Raw genomic sequence first — 23,967 nt, forward strand, 5'->3', positions numbered from 1 at the left:
TGTATCCCTGTCTCAAGGATTCAGTGACGTATGTCTCCATTGCCACTGTCTCCTCCTGCGACAGAGGATACACGTGACTTTTAGGAAGGGCCGCGCCAGCCTGGAGGTTTATCACACAATCCCCTTGTCGATGGGGTGGTAATTGAGTCGCCTTCATTTTACTGAAGGCGATAGCCAAATCGGCATATTCAGAGGGAATGTGTACAGTGGAGACTTGGTCTGGACTCTCCACCGTGGTTGCACCGATGGAAACTCCTATACACCTACCTGAGCACTCCCTTGACCACCCCTTAAGAGCCCTCTGCCCCCACGAAATCAGAGGATTGTGAGAGGCTAGCCAGGGAAGTCCCAGCACCACCGGAAACGCCGGGGAATCAATAAGGAACAGGCTGATACGTTCCTCATGACCCCCCTGCGTTACCATGACCAGTGGCACTGTTTCCTCCCTCAATTGGCCAGACCCTAGTGGTCGACTATCTAACGCGTGCACGGGGAAGGGTTTGTCCAGTTTAACCAGGGGGATCCCTAACTTATCAGCAACACTTCGGTCCATGAAACTCCCAGCTGCGCCTGAATCGACTAGTGCCTTATACTGGGAGTGGGGGGAAAAACCAGGGAAGAAAACAGAGACATACATGTGGTCGACAGGGGGGTCTGGGTGAGGCTGGTGCGGACTCACCTGGGGGGGTCGATGGAGTGCTCTGCCTGCCCTCTGAGTTCCCGGGAGAACCTCTCCAGCACCGGTCCGCAGTGTGTCCTCTACGGCCACAGTGGGTGCAGGAGAGGCCCCCCCCTCCGGTCCTCCTAGCAGCGGTCCCTCCAAGCTCCATGGGCGTTGGAGCAGGAGGGATGGGAGGTGGAATGAATAGGCCCCGATCGGAACGTCCCCGGGCAGTTAGCAGGTTGTCCAGCCTGATGGACAAATCAATCAACTGGTCCAGAGTGATGGTATGGTCCCGGCAAGCCAGTTCCCGGCGGACGTCCTCACGTAGACTACACCTGTAGTGGTCAATCAGGGCCCGCTCATTCCACCCCGATCCGGCGGCTAGAGTCCGAAACCCCAGCGCAAAGTCCTGAGCGCTCCTCGTCTCCTGCCTCAGATTAAATAATTGCTCGCCCGCCGCCTTGCCCTCCGGGGGATGATCGAATACCGCCCGGAAGCGGCGAGCGAACTCTGGGTAGTTGTCCTTTGCTGAGTCTGGGCCCTCCCAGACGGCGTTGGCCCATTCCAGGGCTCTACCCGTGAGGCACGAGACGAGGACGCTCACCCTCTCTTCATCGGAGGGAGAGGGCCGGACGGTCGCCAGGTACAGGTCCAACTGGAGCAAAAACCCCTTGCACCCAGCGGCCGTCCCATCGAACCCCTGGGCCATTATCCGTATCCCGCTTGTACTGGGTTCGGTTGGATTCGGTAGGGGCGCAGGGCGATGAATTGGTCCTGGTGCGGGATTCTGTCACGAGCGGAATGAACAGTTTAAGGAGTGAGTCAAACGCAGGAGACTTATGACAAAACACAAAACAGGTGCAAACAAAAACCAGACATAACTAATAGACACTGAAACACAGATCGGTGGCAGCTAGTAGGCCGGCGACGACGACCGCCGAGCGCCACTCGACCGAGGAGAGGCGCCCCCTTCTGTGGATGTTGTGACAGAGAGAGAAAGAAAGAAAGAAAGAAGAGAGAAGAAAGAAAGAAAGAAAGAAAGAAAGAAAGAAAGAAAGAAAGAAAGAAAGAAAGAAAGAAAGAAAGAGAAAGAAAGAAAGAAAGAGAGAAAGAGAGAGAGAGAGAGAGAGTTATAAAAACATTAGCCAGAAGTAGTCAGCCAGAGAGCAGGAGACAGTCCACCGGGCTACCAGCCAAGATCTTCTGTCTGGAGGGAGAGAGGCTAAATTCAATACAATATAATTAGAATCAAGTAGAACAAAATGCACAAACACAGAGATGGAATTAGTGGATGCATTAGGAATATTTGAAATGGTGTATACGTGTCCCAGTAACATACTCTTATCAGAGATTTAGTGGTAAAATATTAGGTGGTTGAAATCTGAAAAGTAAAGCTTCCTATATCTTTCAATGCATTTTTCCACAAAGGTTGGGTAAACTGTTGAGCATAAAAAGGTGGGTAAACTGCATTTACACGTGGTTATCCTCCATTAGACCACTGCTCTTAATCCCAATATAATATTATATTGTAGAAGAAGAGCTACCGCAGTACCACAGTAATGTAGACACACAACTAAAATGGTTAATGATGAAATACTTCAACATATTATTACTTTTAAATCGTCAACACGATCATAATTTCTGAAATATCAAGACAAAAATATCAAAGCCTTTCAAAATGTCTTAACAGCCATGTTGAGATTTCCTATACTGTTGTTTGACTGGCAGGAGTTTCCCTCAATGAGGGGCTTAGTTTTGCAAATCAAGGCCAGCCACTCAGCCTGGCCTGTCAATCATCCCTCTCTCCTTGGATTCCAATAATAGACAAAGAATGTAATGTGATATTCAGAAATTCTATTTTGTGCGGATCGTCTCTCGTGTTGGGTGGATCTGGGGGGAGGAGAGACAAAGGAACAGAGGAAAGGAGACAGAGGAAAGACATAGTAATGCAATGCCCTGAATTATAGATGAGTAAAGAGAATTGATAACCATCTATGAGCAGTTTGTCAAGTGACCCAGCAAGTTGCCTTAAATACCAGTTGAGGTAATGATGCCTGAGTCCCAAAATGGCACCCTATTCCATATTTAGTGCACTAGTGCTCTGGTCAGAAGTAATGTACTATAAAGGGAATAGGGTGTTATTTGGGACTTAGATGATGTGAGATTTATTATCCTGCTGTCCTAGTCGAACCTGTAGTGGGGTAATACTTATCATATGATATTACAGTAGATGTCAGACGTTTACATACACTTAGGTTGGAGTCATTAAAACTCTTTTCAACCACTCCACAAATGTTTTGTTAACAAACTGTAGTTTTGGCAAGTTGGATAGGACATCTACTTTGTGCATGACACAAGTCATTTTTCCAACAATTGTTTCCAGACAGATTATTTCACTTATAATTCACTGTATCACAATTCCAGTGGGCCTTTAAACAGCTTGGAAAATTCCAGAAAGTGATGTCATGGCTTTAGAAGCTTCTGATAGGCTAATTGTCATCATTTGAGTCAATGGGAGGTGTACCTGTGGATGTATTTGTCACGTCCTGGCCAGTATAAGGTTAATTGTTTTTGTAGTTTGGTCAGGACGTGGCAGAGGGTATTTGTTTTATGTGGTTCGGGGTGGTGTGTTTGTGTAAAGGGTGTTTGATTTAGTATTTCCGGGTTCTTGGTTGATGGTCTATGTGTTTGTATTCTATGGTTAGTCTGGTGTGTGTGTTTCTATGTTTGGTTAATTGGGGTTGGGACTCTCAGTTGAAGGCAGGTGTTGTCTATCTGCCTTTGATTGAGAGTCCCATATATTAGGGTGTGTTTGTGTGTGTGATTTGTGGGTGATTGTTCTATATTGAGCTTTGCTCTGCCAGACTCTTTGTTAGTTTTTTCGTTTTCGGTTTTGTATGTTCATTTTTGAAGATAATTAAAAATCAAGATGAGCATTCACGTACCTGCTGCGTTTTGGTCCTCATTCACCGACGACAACCGTGACAGTATTTCAAGGCCTACCTTCAAACTCAGTGCCTCTTTGCTTGACATCATGGGAAAATCAAAAGAAATCAGCCAAGACCGCAGAAAAAAAATTGTAGACTTCCACAAGTCTGGTTCATCCTTGGGAGCAAATTCCAAACGCCTGAAGGTACCACGTTCATCTGTACCAACAATGGTACGCAAGTATAAATACCATGGGACCACACAGCCGTCATACCGCTCAGGAAGGAGACGCGTTCTGTCTCCCAGAAATGAACATACTTTGGTGCGAAAAGTGCAAATTAATCCCAGAACAACAGCAAAGGACCTTGTGAAGATGCTGGAGGAAATAAGTTCAAAAGTATCTATATCCCCAGTAAAATGAGTCCTATATCGACATAACCTGAAAGGCCGCTCAGCAAGGAAGAAGCCACTGCTCCAAAACCGCCATAAAAAAGGCAGACCACGGTTTGCAACTGCACATGGGGACAAAGATCGTACTTTTTGGAAAACTGTCCTCTGGTCTGATGAAACAAAAATAGAATTGTTTGGCCATAATGACCATCGTTATGTTTGGAGGAAAAAGGGGGATGCTTGCAAGCCAAAGAACACCATCCCACCCGTGCACGGGGGTGGCAGCATCATGTTGTGGGGGTGCTTTGCTGCAGGAGGGACTGGTGCACTTCACAAAATAGATGGCATCATGAAGGAGGAAAATTATGTGGATATATTGAAGTAATATCTCAAGACATCAGTCAGGAAGTTAAAGCTTGGTAGCAAATGGGTCTTCCAAATGGACAATGACCCCAAGCATACTTCCAAAGTTGTGGCAAAATGGCTTAAGGACAACAAAGTCAAGGTATTGGAGTGGCCATCACAAAGCCCTGACCTCAATCCTATAGAAAATGTGTGTGCAGAACTGAAAAAGCGTGTGCGAGCAAGGAGTCCTACAAACCTATCTCAGTTACACCAGCTCTGTCAGGAGGAATGGGCCAAAATTCACCCAACTTATTGTGGGAAGCTTGTGGAAGGCTACCTGAAACGTTTGACCCAAGTTAAACAATTTAAAGGCAATGCTACCAAATACTAATTGAGTGTATGTAAACTTCTGACCCACTGGGAATGTGATGAAAGAAATAAAAGCTGAAATAAATCATTCTCTCTACTATTATTCTGACATTTCACATTCTTAAAATAAAGTGGTGATCCTAACTGACCTAAAACAGGGAATTTTTACTAGGATTAAATGTCAGGAATTGTGAAAAACTGAGTTTAAATGTATTTGGCTAAGGTGTATGTAGACTTCCGTCTTCAACTGTGTATATGTAAGTGATAGAACTGTGTAATTTGTATGTTAACAAAGTCTATTAAACTGAATATCTGACTCCATAAAGATGAATTAGCAATGTGCAACAGACTATTGATGAGTTACAGTAATAGAAAGGTCAAGAAAAGTCTAGGAATGCAATTCTAAAGGCAAATAGATTTAATATCATTGTAAAATGAACAATACATTGTACAATGCATAATGCTTAATTAAGTTACAAAGCATTAACAACCATTACAAGGCATTATTCTAGGCATGATCAGAGAGGGGGAGAGAGAGCGAGAGAGAGAGAAGTCATTGCCTGAAAGCCCATGCCCCCAAGAGTCCTTGGGGAGGAAAGAGAGAAGAGTGGATCTCAAAAGCGCAGATCGGGAACAAAGAAAAGGAGACAATGAATCCAAGACCCCTTTATAACATCTGAGTTGTTTGGATTCAAAATCTGAGTTGTTGACCAACAGTATTACTGTAAAGTTAACCTCCAATCAGCTATTAGATCACAGAATATAAAGACAACTGAACCTCTGCTTCATAGAGGTGTGACAGAATGGGGGATGTCAAGAGCAACACAAAGGAAATCCTTGCATACAGTGTAAAGAGTCACTTGGGTGGGCTAGGCCCCCTTACAGACTTGTTCGTCCTTGGTAGTCAAGAACAGCTTGTAGTGTACAGACTAGCTCTCTCCTCAGTCTCCTCTGCACAGAGAGAGGATTGGTTTACCTGGGGGTGCAGTGGTGGTGAAGCCTCTGACGCCTTTCTGTCCCATCCACAACCTTAACTTAACCGCTGGGCTGGAAGGAGACAGTGATGGAAAGCTGAACTTTATCTACACTCGAACTGACAATACAATGATAAAATCCCTGCAACTAAACTATTCGAAAAGAAGGTGCTATCTAGAACCTGAAAGGGTTCTTTGCCTGTCCCCATAGAAGAACCCTTTGAAGAACCCGTTTTGGTTCCAGGTATAACCTTCAGTAGTGGAAAAAGTACAGAAGTGTCATACTTGAGTAAAAGTAAAGATACCTCATTAGAAAATTACTCAAGTAAAAAAATGCTACCTGAGTTTAAGTCTAAAAGTATTTAGTTTAAAATATACTTAAGAATCAAAAGTAAATGTAATTACTAAAATATACTTAAGTATCGAAAGTAAAAGTATAAATAATTTCTAATTCCTTATATTAAGCAAACCAGACAGCAAAATGTTTTTGTTTTTTAAATTTGAGGATAGCCAGAGGCACACTCCAACATTCAGACATCATTTACAAATGAAATGTGTGTTTAGTGAGCCCACCAGATCAGAGGCAGTAGGGATGACCAGGGATATTCTCTTGACAAGTGCGTGAAGTGGACCATATTTCTGTCCTGCTAAGCATTCAAAATGTAACGAGTACTTTTGGGTGTCAAGGAAAATGTATGGAGTAACAAGTACAATATAAAAGTTGTCAAAAATATGAATAGTAAAGTAAAGTACATATACCCAAAAAAACTACTTAAGTAGTAGTTTAAAGTATTTTTACTTAACTACTTTACACCACTGATAACCCTTTTGGGTTCCATGTAGAACCCTTACAACAGAGGGTTCTACCTGGAGCCAAAAAGGGTTCCCATATGGGGACAGCCAAAGGACCCTTTTGGAACCCTTTTTTCAAAGATTGTGTGTGCATGTGCGTGTGAGAGAGAGTGTGTTGGTCCCAGAGTGTGTCTATCAGTATGTGGTAGTAGCGTATGGTAGTACTGTTAAAGAGGTGTCTTGCTATGCATACGGATGATAAAAATCAACCAAACGCCCACATTGATCACCTCAGTCTCCTGTATATCTTCAAGCAGTGGCCCTGATGAACTTTGTTTAATGGAGGGGAATGTTTAATGTATGGCCATAAATGTACATTCTCAGCATCAATTCTCTGATCGTCCCATAGATCTCTGCACAACAGCCATATGCATTGTGTCACACTGCTGAATTTGATGATTAGAGAAGTTCTAATGCATATTTAAACGCTTTGAAATGAGAAGTGATTTGACATATACAGCTGCTGTCAGCATTATGGGTTGTTATCAGGAATATATTAAAAAGACGGGAGAGGGCAGTGGGACACACATGAAAAGGCAGCCCACTGACCCTCTGCATTAAACTCATACCGTCTCCATTTCAATGATGCGCTCCTCTGAATTAATTGGGTTGTTAACACAGGCAATTAGGAGTGCAGCTGAGACCAGAGGAAAAGGGACATTGAGTCTGATGAGTGGTGGTTAGATATATACACATTCATATACACATTCATTCACATAGCCAGTAGATCTATGTGGCTCTTATTCATATCCAATTCAGAGATGCTGCATCACTTCAGAGAATGTCTCTAATGATTGTTCCTTCCTTGGCTAGTTCGAAGTTTGTTGTTAGTAGGCTATTCTTGTTCCCTCTCTCATTCTCTTTTCTTATTTTCAGGACCACTACTTGTTTTTAAGGGTTGCTCTGTTCACAGGAGACTACACTGTGACTAATTAGTCCAAAGCTATTTCAGGAATTGATTTATATTGTGCTATATATGCCACAATATTCATGCAGCACAGTATCATTGAATAGCATAGCTTTATCAATGTACACTTTTAAGAGATGGTGAGGTGTCCTATTTCTCCAGTAATTGGGACCCAGGGGGACAGTCACAGTTTTGATGAAACGTGTACACAATGAGGGAGGCAAAATATCCTCAAGGCTGGAACATCATTTTAAGAAACCATTATTCACACTGTCACACTGCACACTTTTTTTTTTACCTAGGTTTCAGGAAATAACTCATTAGATATTGTGGATGCATAGTCTACCCTAAATGTTAAATTCCCAATCTGTAATTTCAAAAGCCTGACCCTACCATTTTGTTTGGTAGAACATAGGCTAAACAACGAATAGAGTAATGCGACCTTAGATTTTGGGGTTATGATAGACAGTTGTACTAAATTCCCAAGGCATGTATATTCTTCAAGAATCAATGGGTATCCTGGAACATTGCACATTATTATTTCTGTGTCTTGCATATTTGATTTACACATAGGCAACTACAACCAATCACACACCCTTTTATAAACTGATAACAGCGTTTTCATAAAATTCCATTTTTGTATTCTAATTTTAATCTGATTATTAGTCTGGTTTAGGTAGTTAAAAGGCATTAGGCCTATCAATTATGCTAACACACATACAATTTATGAAATGGCACAGCACATTCAGTTATCCAAATTACACTTATATTTCTGTTGAATTTGGTGTACGTAGGCAACAGTGCTGTTCAAAATGTTAACGCATATGTCCCCGCACTGCGTGTTAATTCCCGGTCCAGTGCTCCCCTGCCCCGGATCAAGCGTCCGTCTGTGACTCTTCGCAGGACCCGTCCGCTATACCCATAATTCACCGCGCTGAGACAAAATGAAGGAATACAGCCACTGCGGGAGAACAATGTTTGGGCTCTAAAGATTGGAACGGACGACCAAAGGTGAAATAAACCAGCCGAAAGAGCTATTGGTGGTCATGTACTGGTAAGACAAAAGGAAATATATATTTTGGGCGAGTTTAAATATGTGAAACTCCGGCAAGAGTGTGGGACAGACAACAAAGCGCAAAGCTAGATAGCATACCGTTGCTGGAGCCGAGCATCAATTGTTCGCTTGAGTTGCATGGGCCATTTGTTATGGGTACGTCGCACGTATGCTCAGTTATGGTTTATTTCAGTCCTCACCCAATGCCTGTTAGAGGTTCAAGTAGTTTATATCAACTGGTTTAATTAGTTAGCCAGGTATTATGTATTTCATAACCGAAAAATTAAAAATGAAGCGCTCAAAATATGTTGACGAATGACGACACACCGTGTTGTCTGAAATTTCTTGCGCGTGCATACACCGACTCGCAAGTTTGTCAATCAAAATTATGTTTTAAATAATTCAGTAACTTGGAATCGATGTAGGACTACGTTAGGCGAGAACGGCAGATCCTCATGTTTGGTGTAATATTAAATTCAGTACATGGTCTAATTTATTTTACCGAGTATTACTGTTATGCTGATGTCCATATTAGCAAATTATTGCATGATCCTGCATCACAAAAGGCCTGGCAGGCTGGTTAGCCATATGGCTAATTGCTTGGTGGCTAGCCAGACGTTAGCAGTAGCTAGCTAGCGGTCTTTCTAGCCCAAGTGAGTGACACTCGATGAATAAATCACAGCTTAGCACTAGGAACCGATTTGCCGCCTACGTCATGACTTTTGTTTTACCACTGAATTCATTTTAATTTTCAACTAACGCTTTCTTACAATGCATACCATTTTACTGTAGCATGGTACATATGCATCTGTTAGCTAGCTGTTAGTTTTATTTGGTATCAGCATGCTAGCAAGTTTCATCCAATGCAATAGAGCTAGGCTAGCTGTGCTGGTGGAGACAATGAAGTTCAGAGACACGATTAAGTTATACGTGAAATCTGAAACTATTCAAATTCACTGTGTTTTGTGAATGAAAACACACGATTGTAAAGTCATTCAACTGAATACAAGAAATTGGCTAGGTAATGGTCGTCTGGACAATGTTAAATTATGAAATTGCTGCTTATATTTTGTTATAACTATTTCACCGAGTTAAGCTATCAGTGCCACTGATGTTTTGCTCAAGGTGATGCACTAGTTTTTGGATGATGTTGTTCTCTTTATTCCAAAAACTCCATTTTGATTTTGCCTTTTGGAATCCTCAGTCATTCCTCGTGGCATTGTAAAATAGCACAGCAGCTGAGACATGACTAACCTCAGTCATCTGAAATGTCATGTTATGATGGTAGCTAGCTAGCTAGCTTAGAAAAGTGTTAATTTTGTGAGATCAACCTAATCTTCCTGTAGCTATAAGTTTCTTGATAGTATTTCAGTGGCTAGTACTGGCTACTCTTGCTTGGATCTTTAACTTTAAAGCCCTTGTTTGATGGTGTCCTATGATGATGACGACCTGTAGTCTCAGAATAAAATACAGAAATGGACTTTCCCACTACCTGTAGAACCTAACTGGGCTCTCGCCTTTTTTTAGTTAATAAGCCTAGTCCTCAAATAGGATGACAGATTAACACGCAGCTTCAGGTTCATTCCGCTCTCTCATAGGATGTCAGGGTTTAACATATTATAGGCTATACCTTTTACCCAGGTTAATTTAGCTACATCTGAGGTTCACTGAAGACTTTCTAAAAATAGCCTTCTACTTCACCCTGTTGTTTTTAGGATGCCATAATTCACACAAGTCAGACTCCAGACCGTGGCTGTTTGTTGTTGACCCACACACCCTCATTAATAATCTGGCTAAGCACTTGGTGGGGAGATCAGAGGGCATGAAACTGATTCCTCAGGGACGGCCCATTGTAACAAGGCTGCTCTTCCAGTCGCTCTCTGTCTGGACAGTTAATTTATTTCATGTGAGTTGGTGTCACATGTAAACCAAAAACAAACCATCATATCACTGATGGGAAGGCCACCCAGATGTTAATGTTTCCTTTCCACTCATCCAGGAGTGCTGCGCTGCAGCTTCACCCTGTTCACATCTCAACTGTGTCTGTGCGACAAACACATTTTTAGAGCAGAATACACATTTCCGTTCGCTGTAACATATGGACTATAAAGTTGCCTTGTACTTCAGCTCCTGCTCTTTCTTCCCCAGGATGGTTCCGGTTGGCTCCCATTAGTTGAACCTGCCCACCACCACCACCAAGTTCATCATGAGCATCATTCAAGACAAACTAGGTAATGACTTCCTGCGCTCCAATGGGAGCATGGACTCCAACTTCTCCCCTGGCATGATCATGTTCAGTCACCTGCCCCCTGTGACCAGCTTCACCCGGCTGGCCACCCAGTCTGTTATGCAGGACCTGCCAGGCCCCCACGAGATGATCCTGAAGAAGGAGCGGGACTCTCCAGACTGCAGCATGGCCGGGGTGGGCGGCCTGGTGGAGTATGGAGGGGTGGGGGACTATGTCCATGCCATGGACATCAAGCAGGAGAAGATGACAGAACATGACTACCGTCAGCCGCTGTATCCTGGAGGCCCGGGGAAGAGCACAGAGCTCCTGGAGGTGTCCATGGGCAACCACCAGAACCTGCTGGTGCATGACCTTAGCCTAGGCAACGTAAGGCCTTCTGACACATCGATACTTATAGGGCTGGTTTCCCACACACACATTAAGCCTAGTTGTGGATTAAAAAGCCTTCTCAACAGAGATTCTCCATTGAAATAGCTTTTTAGTCCAGGACTAAACTTAATCTGTTTTCTGGGAAACCAGACTAATGTTCTTTAAACCAGAGAATTCAAGGCAAGGCACCACACAATAGGGATCTTATTTGTATCACCATTAACTTTTGCCGGTTGTATGTAGACAAATGACTTTTTGGTATTACACATTTTCATGAATTTTATTTAAATATGCAAATTGGGCAATATCATTAAATATGCACATGATTGCATATCACGCAAATCCATTTTTCTGGACACTGGATGAAGTCAGCCTAAATATTTTGGTTTCATTTTAAGACACTCCATGACCGGACTTGTCCAGAGCAGATTGTGGGTAAATACTTTTTTCATCTTTCTATCTGTAAAATAAGGCATAGATGTACGTAAAAAGCTTTTTTGGCAAGTGTTTCCCAACAAGATCCTACCTAGAAGAATAAATGTACAAGATATCCTCAATTTCCTTTGGGCAAGTCTGGTGACTAAGCATAACCATACAGAATTTGGTGAAGACAGATGCTTCTGAAGCTGAGGAAGAGGAGTTGCTTGATGTGTGGGAAGGGTCTGACTTTCGGTAAATGGCAGTTAAAGAAAAGTACAGTGAAATTAGGCTGTCAAATGCCTATTTAGACCCAATCACCATCTCTCCAAAGTAAGTTACTAAATAGACCAGTTTGTAGCATTCTCTATGAAATGTGCTTTTAAATTGTGTAATTCAATGTAGTGAGCTTTGAAATGATTGTATGTGCATTTTAAAGTGGTTAAAATTACTGATGTTGACGACTAGTATGATACTAAAGAAAATATACATTTTCATCTAAATTCAGCAAAAAAAGAAATGTCCTCTCACTGTCAACTGCGTTTATTTTCAGCAAACTTAACGTGTAAATATTTGTATGAACATAAGACTCAACAACAGACATAAGGGGGGGTCAAAAGTAACAGTATCTGGTGTAGCCACCAGCTGCATTAAGTACTGCAGTGCATCTCCTCATGGACTGCACCAGATTTGCCAGTTCTTGCTGTGAGATGTTAGCCCACTCTACCACCAAGGCGCCTGCAATTTCCCTGAGGGGGGGAATGGCCCTAGCCCTCATCATCCGATCCAACAGGTCCCAGACGTGCTCTGTGGGATTGAGATCCGGGCTCTTCGCTGGCCATGGCAGAACACTGACATTTCTGTCTTGCAGGAAATCATGCACAGATCGAGCAGTATGGCTGGTGGCATTGTCATGCTGGAGGGTCATGTCAGGATGAGCCTGCAGGAAGGGTACCACATGAGGGAGGAGGATGTCTTCCCTGTAACGCACAGCGTTGTGATTGCCTGCAATGACAACAAGCTCAGTCCGATGATGCTGTGACACACCGCCCCAGACCATGACAGACCCTCCACCTCCAAATCGATCCCGCTCCAGAGTACAGGCCTCGGTATAACGCTCATTCCTTTGACGATAAATGCGAATCTGACCATCTCTTCTGGTGAGACAAAACCGCGACTCGTCAGTGAAGAGCACTTTTTGCCAGTCCTGTCTGGTCCAGTGACGGCGGGTTTGTGCCCGTAGGTGACGTTGTTGCCGGTGATGTCTGGTGAGGACCTGCCTTACAACAGGCCTACAAGCCCTCAGTCCAGCCTCTCTCAGCCTATTGCGCACAGTCTGAGCGCTGATGGAGGTATTGTGCGTTCCTGGTGTAACTCGGGCAGTTGTTGCCATCCTGTACCTGTCCCGCAGGTGTGATGTTCGGATGTACCGATCCTGTGCAGGTGTTGTTTCACGTGGTCTGCCACTGCAAGGATGATCAGTGGCCATCCTGTCTCCCTGTAGCGCTGTCTTTGGAGTCTCACTGTACGGACATTGCAATTTATTGCCCTGGCCACATCTGCAATCCTCATGCGTCCTTGCAGCATGCCCAAGGCACATTCACAAAGATGAGCAGGGACCCTGGGCATCTTTCTTTTTGTTTTTTTTCAGAGTCAGTAGAAAGGCCTCTTTAGTGTCCTAAATTTTCATAACTGACATTAATTGCCTACCGTCTGTAAGCTGTTAGTGTCTTAACGACCGTTCCACATGTGCATGTTCATTAATTGTCTATGGTTCATTGAACAAGCATGGGAAACAGTGTTTAAACCCTTTACAGTGAAGATCTGAAGTTAATAGGATTTTTACGAATTATCTTTGAAAGTCAGGGTCCTGAAAAAGGGACGTTAACTTTTTTTGCTGAGTTTAGTTTGACATTATGGACATTTCTGAAAAATAATATTAATGGACCAAAATACCAACAAATCTCAAAATTGATAGGTAAATGCAAAAATTGAATTTCAGCCTATGGTGTATGGCCTTAACCCACACCAAATCTCCCTCTTGTTATGTTAAAAAATAAAGGAAAATGTTCTCTATTGAAATGTCTAATTTACTGCAGCATTACAATTAGTAAAAAAAATAACTAATACTTACTCCGGCTGTTTGGTTGATCAGATGTCCACCTGCCTTTTGGGGTGTGGGCTTGTAAAATGGCCAATCTTACCAAAGACTGATGGATAGGGGGAATTTGTGAAAGGGTGGGGGCAGCAGAGAGGGAGGATTTAGTAATGGTGACCTAAATATAAGGCATTAAATGCAAAATATGTCCATCCCAAAATGATTGGGATTGGGCCTCTCTGTGTGAATGGAAACGTCTTGGCAAGGACACGGTCGTCTTGTTTGAGCTTGTACTCACACCTTGTCTTTATATATATACACACACACACACACACACACACACACACACACACACACACACACATACACATGCTCTTTCTGCCTAACAATAGCCAGGCTCCAGAGGTTTACTAGGCAGCACTTGGCATGCTCATTGAAAAGCTAGACATATCATTTCCTACTCACTAAATATGGTTTAAAAGTTTATCCAAGGACATCTTGGAGAATACATTACATTAACTTAGATTTTTTATTTATTTAACCTTTTATTTAACTGCGTTATCTATACACAAGTATGATTATATTATTGAGGAGAATGGAAGACAATAATTTTTCTCCACTCAAAAAGCCGATTCTCTACTGAAGTTATGAGTAGTTTCATTTGGAGTGCAGTCAGAGCACCCCAAATGGTGCTATTATTTTCAGGATAATGACATGCATGTGAGCTTGCAGCCATTTTGAGGCCACTGAGCCTGCGCTCGTTTGGTTGCGGAAATGAGACGGGTTTGTTTTGGCTAGCCTTTCCCCTGATCTAATACAATGATTGGTTGATATTTGAGAGCGCCGTCGTCTTTCTCACATGCACCCATCCACACTCATAGGTTGTGTCCGAAATGGCACACTATTCCCTGTATAGTGCAATACTTTTGACCAGGGTCCATAGGCCTTTGGTCAAAATTAGTGCACTATATAGGAAATAGGATGCCATTTCAGACAGCCATGCTCTTAGTATCCATATGGTGTTGGGAAGTGTAATTAAAATTTGTGTCCCTTTCCTAAACCACAGACCCTTTTGTTTGAAGATTGCTCTTCATAGTGGGTGAACATGCTGAATATTAATGAGTCTATTTACACTTGAGCTACTAGTTAATAAGCATAGGCCTTTTCTATGGGATTCTAAGTGTGTCTCAAATGACACCCTATTCCCTTATATAGGCCATTTTGATATGCATCCTAAATGAACAGCAGCTCTCCCTTTTGAATGACAGCTTAACTGTCTGGAGAGATGCACAGAGGGAGCCATAAATATGTGGTTGATTACTCTACCTTCTGGCACTTCCCCAAGGTAGCCCTCTGCAATGGCTCAAATGAGCTTTCACTAAATGCTGCATGAGTCTTTTTGTCTTGTGTACACATGCAATATGTAGGCTATGTGACTGAACTAGGCCCTTCCCTCAAGTGCTCATTTAATTTTGTCTTCTCGCTCACTCTGCGCCTCCCTTTTGTCATCCAGCTGCCGAGTCGGTTAGGAAAGGAGTCCTCAGGAAAGAGAGGTCGAAGGTCAAATGGTGAAGAGGGCAAGCCCCGGAGGAAACGTGGAGAGCCTAAGGTGTGTGAACTGTCCTTTCTATTCAAGTTGTATGTGTTTGATATGCATCCTAAGTTACCTTGATTTAGATATGATTAATTCTCTGAAATTTGCACGAGAATCCATTGTTTCATCATTTTTCAATAGTTTAGGATCCATTACATCTAAGTATTTTTTTCCTGAACTTAGTTTCTATCTTCAGTGAAACGATCATGCATTAAATTAATGAGTTAAATTGCATTTGTAATGTTGAATTGACCACCTCCTTTTGTCCAAAAGCAATCAATGATGCTGGATGCAGATGGAGGCAGCCTGTGGCCCAACGGGAAGCTCCACATCTGTGAGCACTGCAGTGCATCGTTCAGGAGCTCATACCACCTGCGCAGACATGTCCTCATCCACACAGGTACCCAGGACCCTACTGACTGATCAATTAGGCTCATTTTTAATCTGTTTGTTTTTTTAATGAAAAATTGTCTCGAACATTTTTCACATTTACAAATGAAAGAAGTTCAGTATTTGTGTTGAATTGAATAGACAGACAGACATATCTTATGGGAGGTCCTCATTCACACAGTACCTAGGCCACTGATCAAAATGTCTGTTCATTTCTAGCATTCAGTGTGGGCTCGGTTAGTTTCTCACTAGATTATAAAAGCAAAAATATCTCCAGAAATGTTTGGAATAGATCTTGTGTGTTAGAAAAACTAGTTTTTCACAAAGTCACTGTAGGAAACTTTGAAATTAATCCAGTGTAGTATTAGTTTTGAATAGAGTAGGCAGACACAGAGGATTTAACTTAGTAACCATAACTGTGTGGCTGTGTTGTTGCCTTAGGTGAGAGGCCGTTCAGGTGCAGCCAGTGTAACATGAGTTTCATCCAGAAGTACCTACTACAGCGGCACGAGAAGATCCACAGCGGTGAGTGGCATGTCATACATCCCACACACACATGTCAAGCACACTAATGACGTGTCAGAGGCAAACAGTCAATTAATAGTTGGATGACACAATGAGCAAACCTATGTTTTGTAGATGGTTATTTTTCTTTAGATTTTCTGTGATGTTTCCCATGACAGGAGAGAAGCCTTTTTGCTGTGACCAGTGTAACATGCGCTTCATTCAGAAATACCACATGGAGAGACACAAGAGGACCCACAGTGGAGAAAAGCCATACAGATGTGAGACCTGCCAACAGGTAGTGACCTCCACATGAAAAATCTACTGAAATAGGATGACGTGTGTTGGGAGGGGAGTGGTTATTATGCATGTCTGCTTTTAACCTGTGGAGGCAGCAGCACTTTTGAATGGCCAAAACAAATGTCCCCCTCAGGGACAATACATCCTAATATGCCCACTTCCATTATGGCATGAGGCATGACCTGACAAGTTATATTTCTCGGGCTGGAAATGTCTTCGTGTCTATCCCATTCTGCTGTTTACAATCTGTACCCTACTTATGGTCTCTCTTCCCTGCAGTTTTTTTCTAGGACAGACCGATTACTCAAGCACAAGCGAACCTGTGGAGAAGCCATAAAGAAGGGTCTGGAGCCCGGGATGTTGGACCTGGGCTGTGAGGACATGGGGCAGGGCAGCTACGGAATCACTCAGGGAAACACTGGGGCCTCGGGCCGGAAGAGGGGCAAGTCCAAAAACTCTGAGGGAGGGGAGCGCAAGAGGAAGAAAGCGGCGGTACCGGCGGAAGCAGGAGGGCTGGGCGGAGCACACATCCACGGGGCGCCGTCGGGAGGCTACAGTCTCCATGACTACAGCGTGGAGAATCACACTGTGTCCTCGTCCACTCCACCAGGGCCCAGTATGCACCACGAGCATCACGGCCGAGCCCCTAAGATGGCCTTCAAGAAGGCCAACCGTAAGGCCCTGGACCAGGGGGGCTTGGGGCAGGCCAAGCAGGGCACTATGGAGCAGAGTGAGGGTGTGGGGATGGGCCTCATGCAGGGCTCCGAGGCCAAATCGGTTCCCACCAGCAGCAACTATGATGACGCCATGCAGTTCCTCAAGAAGAGACGCTACCTTAACGCGGCCAACAGTGCAGCATCAGGGGCCGGGGTGGCAGGGAGCAGCACCAACGATTATGAGGTCAACGTTGGTCACCTGTCGTCCCAGCAGTCGGTTATCCAGGGGGTGGTCTCAGGCGTGATGGACAGCGACTCGCCCCTGGGTCTGCTAGACTCCTCCCCCATGGGCGTGGACAAGCACGACAGGTCAGGGATCCCTGACGAGGTGCTGCAGAGTCTGCTGGACCACTACACCCAGAAACCAGACAGCTCGCACCACGACGTGCACTTTGACCTCAGTGACCAGCACGTAGCGCTGCACCCTGTCTCAGCAGATGGCTCTGACCTGAGCCACGATGCGGACTCCCCCAGCCCGTCTGGAGACAAGACGGTCATTATGCACGAGTACTCCCGCTTCCTGCTGCAGGCCCTGGAACGCACCAGCCACAACACAGGCTTCCCCCTGGGCCCCGGGCCCCCAGCTACAGGTCCCTTCACCAGCACCCACCAACGCAACCCACTCTTTACAGACAAGCACATGTACACTACATCCCCTCTGGAGTGTGGCTTTGGCCAGCCGGTGGCCTCTCCCACCCTGCCCTCCTCCGTGCCAAAGTCCCACTTTGCGATGCTGTCGGACTCCTCTCCGCAGCACGGCTTCCACCTAAACAACCTGGAGCCTGCCACCCACCAGCAGCTTACCCCTTCTCAGGAGCTCACCGACCAGATGGATAAGCAACACTCCTCTTCCCCCTCCTCCTACCAGATCAGCCCGTCTGACCTGGGCAGCCAGAAGGACTCGCAGAACCTGGCTTCTCTGGACCCCTCTAAGGGCTCCTACACGATCGAGAACTTTGCCCAGGCCTTTGGATCCCAGTTCAAGTCGGCCGGCCGCGGCGCCTTGTCGTACGGCACTGACTCTTGCGGGGAGGTGGACCACAGGATAAGGACGCCAGTCTCCGAATTCTCAGGATATACTAGTTTGTTAGCCGACGTCAATGAGGCAGTAAGTACAGGTTCCAAAACCCCAACAAGCCAAAGCTACAGATGAGGGCCTGGGAGGGGACAGCATTCTGTTGGAGGTTCATGTTTTGTCCATACTTTTTTTTTTGTGCTCCTATTTTATTTTTATTAAGTGAAGTTTTAATTATTATTATTATTATTACACTGCCGCTATGTGTATGACCCACCCCTCTCCCCAGGACTGGTCTTCAAGGACTATTCAAATGCAATTTTTTTAAATATATTTTTTAAGTAAATCTATGTATTTAGTCTGTTTTTCTTGTCATTTTTGGTCTGCTCGTTAATCGTTAGAATGAAAAGTACCTTTTTTTTTTTTAAAGCAAACAGTAGCAATGAACTTGTTTTTTCTCCCATGAGCTTAAGGGTTTTAGCAATCACCTTTACAATTGTAGCTAGCGTAATAATGAGAATAACAATGATGGCGGCAGGGAATAGCCCAGAACTGAAATAGCAAAAAATAAATAATGATATTGTCTGTTACAAGGATAAGTATTACTCAGGAAAAAGTGTAAAAGGAAGAAATTGTATAGTGCAGTGAGCACTCATTTTAGAGGTGTAAATTTGCAACTACAAAGAGGATGCTTTGTGTGGTTATTTCTTGTGTTTTATACCTTGGTTGATGAGTGCAACAAATAATGGAGGCTGCTGCCAGCTCACTTACACTGAGAACACTTTCCACTTAGCTATATAGAGATTATGGTACTTTCTTGTCAATGTGAAACTCATGTTTTCTTTCAATAAGGGCCATATATATTTACAACAATATATACATGTATAATAACAGCTATAATCATTCTGGGGAACTGCCAGGTGAGGTAGAGGAATGGGGGGGGGGGGGGGTTGTTTTCCTTGTTAGTTTGAGGAGAACATAGTGATGCTATTCCTTGGCCAATAGAGGTTGCTGTTGGACAGCTGTGGAATGGCCTTCCTCATATTTCTCCCCTCTTCTTTTCTTTCCTTTCCTTAAGAGTCTGATTAGCACTTTGAGCCATTTAATGAATAAACTAAACTACCCCATAAGATCATGGAAGACATTTTGAAACAAACTGACTTGCTTTCTAAAGAGATGTGTTGATTTGTGTATTAAAGTGGCTGAATATTTCTTCCCCTGTTACTGAGACAGCCTGGAAACCATGTAAAGAAGTGATCATGTGATTACATATAACCCATATACCTATAACAAACCCAAAGCATTATGCATTTCTGGTGTGCTGGCACTACCACAATGGTATTTTATGAGGAATGGGGTGCCTAGTCCTGGAAAATGTTGTCTACAAATTGTATGCGTCCCAAATGGCACTATAAAGTGCACTACTTTTGACCAGGGCCCATAGAAGAATAGGGTGCAATTGTGGACGTACACATTGTCTAAATGAAATGTACATTTCTCTGTGCATGTGTCTAATGCATCGTTTGATTATGTAATTTCTTGCTGTCCTGCAATGAATCTTTAATTTATTTGATGTGCTTTTGTAAATCAAACAATTGCATTTTCTTCCATAGCCACGACTGGCCTTTTGTGCTAGAAATGCTATCACTTTTTTTAAAATATATATTCTATTTTTATTTATCGTTTTATTTCCTTATGCCCCTTTTGTCTTGCAGTCATTCAGCCATGTTTCATGATTCTGTAACGTTGCAATATCATAGGGAACAATGACTGACCACTACAACCATGCTCTGTTTTTATTGAATAGGTGGCTGAGAGGTGAACAATAAAGACATTGACCTTTTTCTATACCTCGTTATCACTAAACACACAAGCAGGGACAGGACAAAAGGTTGGATGTATGGAGCAGAGATGCTGGCGTATGTTGCCATTTTTAAAACCTTGTGTTAAGGAGGGTATGTTATTGCTTTAGGGTTCTGTAAATGCCTAATCATGCCAGCCAGTGTTGCAGTCTACAGTTCAACTCATTGTCTCCAAGGTAACATTTGTTACTTCCTATATTGTATGCCTATTGTTTACAAGATAATTTACAAAACACTACATCTAAATCTTGCCCCGGATTATTATTCGCATAACTTTTTTTGTACAGCTCTCATTTTCTTTTTGTCAGCACACCAAATTTGTAGCTGACTTTATCTTCCCTCTTATTTTGTTCCAGATTCTTCTAATGATTTGCAGGGCTGTACCTGTCCAATGAATTTATAATTGATTAGGGAAAAACAATAAATGCTGTTATTGAGATTTTGTTGACTTTGGTGTGACACATAAACAAGTGGTTTGTTCTAATGGTGTTTTACACGTTGTCCATGAGGTGTTCACTTAAGGCAAAAGTTATCTGGGATTTGTGTTAATTGCAAATACTTCCACAGCATGCTTAATAGTATTTATATATTTTTAGGCTGAATTTACATGTTAAAGGTCTGTTGCAAGCAATAGCTGTATCCTGCCATACACAGCTTTGCCTCCACGTGGCATTGTCTTTATCATTAGGGCCTACTGTCCTTATGTTTCTTTCTGTCCCGTGACTGGGACTATATGGTGTTGGTGAGATGCGTTTTGTGCGCTAGTGGTGTGCGGGTCAACTGTTTGTTCACCCGCCCGCAATTACTAATAACCCATTGCTAAAATCTGATGCCCTGACCCTAACCCGCAAATATAGAAAATATATTGTAGGCTACAGTCAGACAGTGGAATGATTTTATTTTTTTGGAGGGGGTGCAGGATTTTTTGGTTTGTTGCCTAATGTAGATATAAACTCTGCAAAAAAAGTAACGTCCCTTTTTCAGGACCCTGTTTTTCAAAGATAATTCGTAAAAATCCAAATAACTTCACAGATCTTCATTGTAAAGGGTTTAAACACTGTTTCCCATGCTTGTTCAATGAACCATAAACAATTAATGAGCATGCAAGTGTGGAACGGTCGTTAAGACACTAACAGCTTACAGACGGTAGGCAATTAAGGTCACAGTTATGAAAACTTAGGCCACTAAAGAGGCTTTTCTACCGACTCTGAAAAACACCAAAAGAAAGATGCCCAGGGTCCCTGCTCATCTGCGTGAACGTGCCTTGGGCATGCTGCAAGGAGGCATGAGGACTGCAAACGTGGCCAGGGCAATGAATTGCAATGTCCGTACTGTGAGACGCCTAAGACAGGGAGACAGGACAGACAGCTGATCGCAGTGGCAGACCACGTGTAATAGGATCGGTACATCCGAACATCGCAGCTGCGGGACCGGTACAGGACGGCAACAACTCCCTCCATCGGCGCTCAGACAGTCCGCAATAGGCTGAGAGAGGCTGGACTGAGGGCTTGTAGGCCTGTTGTAAGGCAGGTCCTCACCAGACATCACCGGCAACAACGTTGCCTATGGCCACAAACCCACCATCGCTGGACCAGACAGGACTGGCAAAAAGTTCTCTTCACTGACAAGTCGCGGTTTTGTCTCACAAGGGGTGATGGTCGGATTCGTGTTTATCGTCGAAGGAATGAGCATTACACCGAGGCCTGTACTCTAGCGGGATTGATTTGGAAGTGGAAGGTCCGTCATGGTCTGGGGCAGTGTGTCACCACATCATCGGACTGAGCTTGTTGTCATTGCAGGCAATCTCAACGCTGTGCGAGCTCATCCTGACATGACCCTCCAGCATGACAATGCCACTAGCCATACTGCTCGTTCTGTGCGTGATTTCCTGCAAGACAGGAATGTCAGTGTTCTGCCATGGCCAGCGAAGAGCCAGGATCTCAATCCCATTGAGCATGTCTGGGACCTGTTGGATCGGAGGGTGAGGGCTAGGGACATTCCCGCCAGAAATGTCCGGGAAATTGCAGGTGCCTTGGTGGAAGAGTGGGGTAACATCTCAGCAAGAACTGGCAAATCTGGTGCAGTCCATGAGGAGGAGATGCACTGCAGTACTTACTGCAGCTGGTGGCCACACCAGATACTTACTTTTGACCCTTTGTTCAGGGACACATTATTCAATTTCTGTTAGTCACATGTGTGTGAACCATGTCATGTCTGTTGTTAAATCTCGTTATGGTTATACAAATATTTACACATGTTAAGTTTGCTGAAAATGAACGCAGTTGACAATGAGAGGACGCTTATTTTTTGCTTGAGTTTATTTCAGCTTATTTCTGACATTTTGGTAGGCTATTTTGAAAACTTGGGACTAGAAGGTTCTATCAGCATTTTTATTAAATGAGTTATTGACAGCCTTGTTCTGTGCAATGGTCTCTACCTATATTTTTTTATTTAAGCTTTATTTATACAGGTTTTTCTCATTGAGATAACATCTCTTTTTCACAAAAGACCTGGTCCAATAGCAGCAGGGGGAACAAAGTTTCAGAAAAACTTACACAGACTAACAACATTAAACAAAACTATAGACACACTTACAGTACAATTATATATATATATTACGTTAAAAAAACACTAATGTCTTGACTAAAAAACAGCTGTCAAAAAGACAGTTACACTATTCTATGATATTTACATCGATCAAGTGTTTAAACTCCACCAATGAGACTAGATCAAAGTTTTTAAACGTTTAGGAGAGAATTCCAGGACCACAGAGCTGAGTAACTAAAACTATTTCTACCATGACTTGTTCTAATTCTTGGTACTGTTCAAAGCAAATGAGAATGGGACTGTAATTGATATGTATTTACCGACCTGATTAAAAAAGAACAGAGATAAAATGGCATTTTAAATCAGTATATACCAGTGTTTAAACCTACACAAGGTCAGTGATGACCAGCCAACAGCGCTGTAGAGATCACAATCATGCTAGACGTTTTTGTAATTCGTAATGAAACTGAGGGCCGCATGATATACTGAATCAAGTGCACTCTGTAGTGGTTGAGGCCTGCATATATATAACATCACTAAAATCTAAAACCGCCAGTAATGTACATCGTACCAGCTCCTTCCTGGCCTCCAGAGAAAAACAATCCTTACGCCGATAACAAAAAACGATTCTCAGTTTGAGCTTCCTTATCAAGTTCTCCACATGCACGGTGAAGCTCAGCTTGTCATCAACCCACACACCCAAATATTTGTACACTTTGACTTGCTCTGTAGTATGTCCAGCCAATGTAGCAATGACATGATTAGTAACATGTCTAGCATTTGAAAATACCATGCATTTTGTTTTACCTGAATTCAGAACCAGCTCTAAATCATAAATATTCTGTTGTATTATGTTAAATACTCTTTGGGCATTTTCAAAAGCTAAAGAAACAACTACCACTTGAAAAAATAATAGTATCCATCTGCATAAAAATGAACATGCACCGTTTCAATATGATCCCCAATGTTGTTGATATACAAAATGAACAACAGTGGGCCCAAAATAGAACCTTGCGGAACACCTGAGCACAACTCTATGGACTCAGATTTAGAACCATCCACCATTACACATTGTGTACGATTTGATAGGTAATTTATAAACCAATTCTACAACATTTTAGCCTTTGCACTAACACAGCATGGTTCACGGTGTCAAATGCCTTCGACAACTCAATAAAGACAGACACACAATGTAAATTCTTGTCAAGAGCACAGTGGATGTCATTTAAAACCTTCAATGTTGCTGAAACAGTGCTGTGGCCAGACCTAAAACCACAGGGCCTTCCCTGTGGCTCAGTTGGTAGAGCATGGTGTTTGCAACGCCAGGGTTGTGGGTTCGATTCCCATGGGGGGCCAGTACAAAAAAACAAAAAAAATGCATGAAATGAAATGTATGCACTCACTACTGTAAGTTGCTCTGGATA

General features: G+C 43.2%; 1 protein-coding gene across 1 annotated transcript; it reads left to right on the plus strand.

The window, feature by feature from the left end:
- Positions 1–8,358: 8,358 nt before the first annotated feature.
- On the plus strand, positions 8,359–18,551 carry LOC106607517 (zinc finger protein 281). Its single transcript, XM_014204546.3, has 7 exons — positions 8,359–8,483; positions 10,632–11,097; positions 15,129–15,224; positions 15,483–15,609; positions 16,041–16,124; positions 16,283–16,401; positions 16,683–18,551. The coding sequence occupies exons 2-7, from the start codon at positions 10,690–10,692 to the stop codon at positions 18,270–18,272; spliced, it is 2,424 nt and encodes an 807-aa protein (XP_014060021.3). The 5' UTR covers positions 8,359–8,483; positions 10,632–10,689; the 3' UTR covers positions 18,273–18,551.
- Positions 18,552–23,967: the final 5,416 nt, after the last annotated feature.

Source organism: Salmo salar, chromosome 06 (assembly GCF_965601325.2).
Source record: "Salmo salar chromosome 06, fSalSal1, whole genome shotgun sequence".
In the NCBI taxonomy this organism is placed as follows: Eukaryota; Metazoa; Chordata; class Actinopteri; order Salmoniformes; family Salmonidae; genus Salmo; species Salmo salar.

What these genes read in the sequence shown, in the direction of transcription:
- LOC106607517 (XM_014204546.3), top strand. Translation starts at nt 10,690, where the DNA reads ATGAGCATCATTCAAGACAAACTAGGTAATGACTTCCTGCGCTCCAAT. An exon ending in GGAAACGTGGAGAGCCTAAG is followed by an intron (nt 15,225 to 15,482) that starts GTGTGTGAACTG and finishes TTTGTCCAAAAG; the next exon opens with CAATCAATGATGCTGGATGC. An exon ending in GATGTGAGACCTGCCAACAG is followed by an intron (nt 16,402 to 16,682) that starts GTAGTGACCTCC and finishes TCTTCCCTGCAG; the next exon opens with TTTTTTTCTAGGACAGACCG.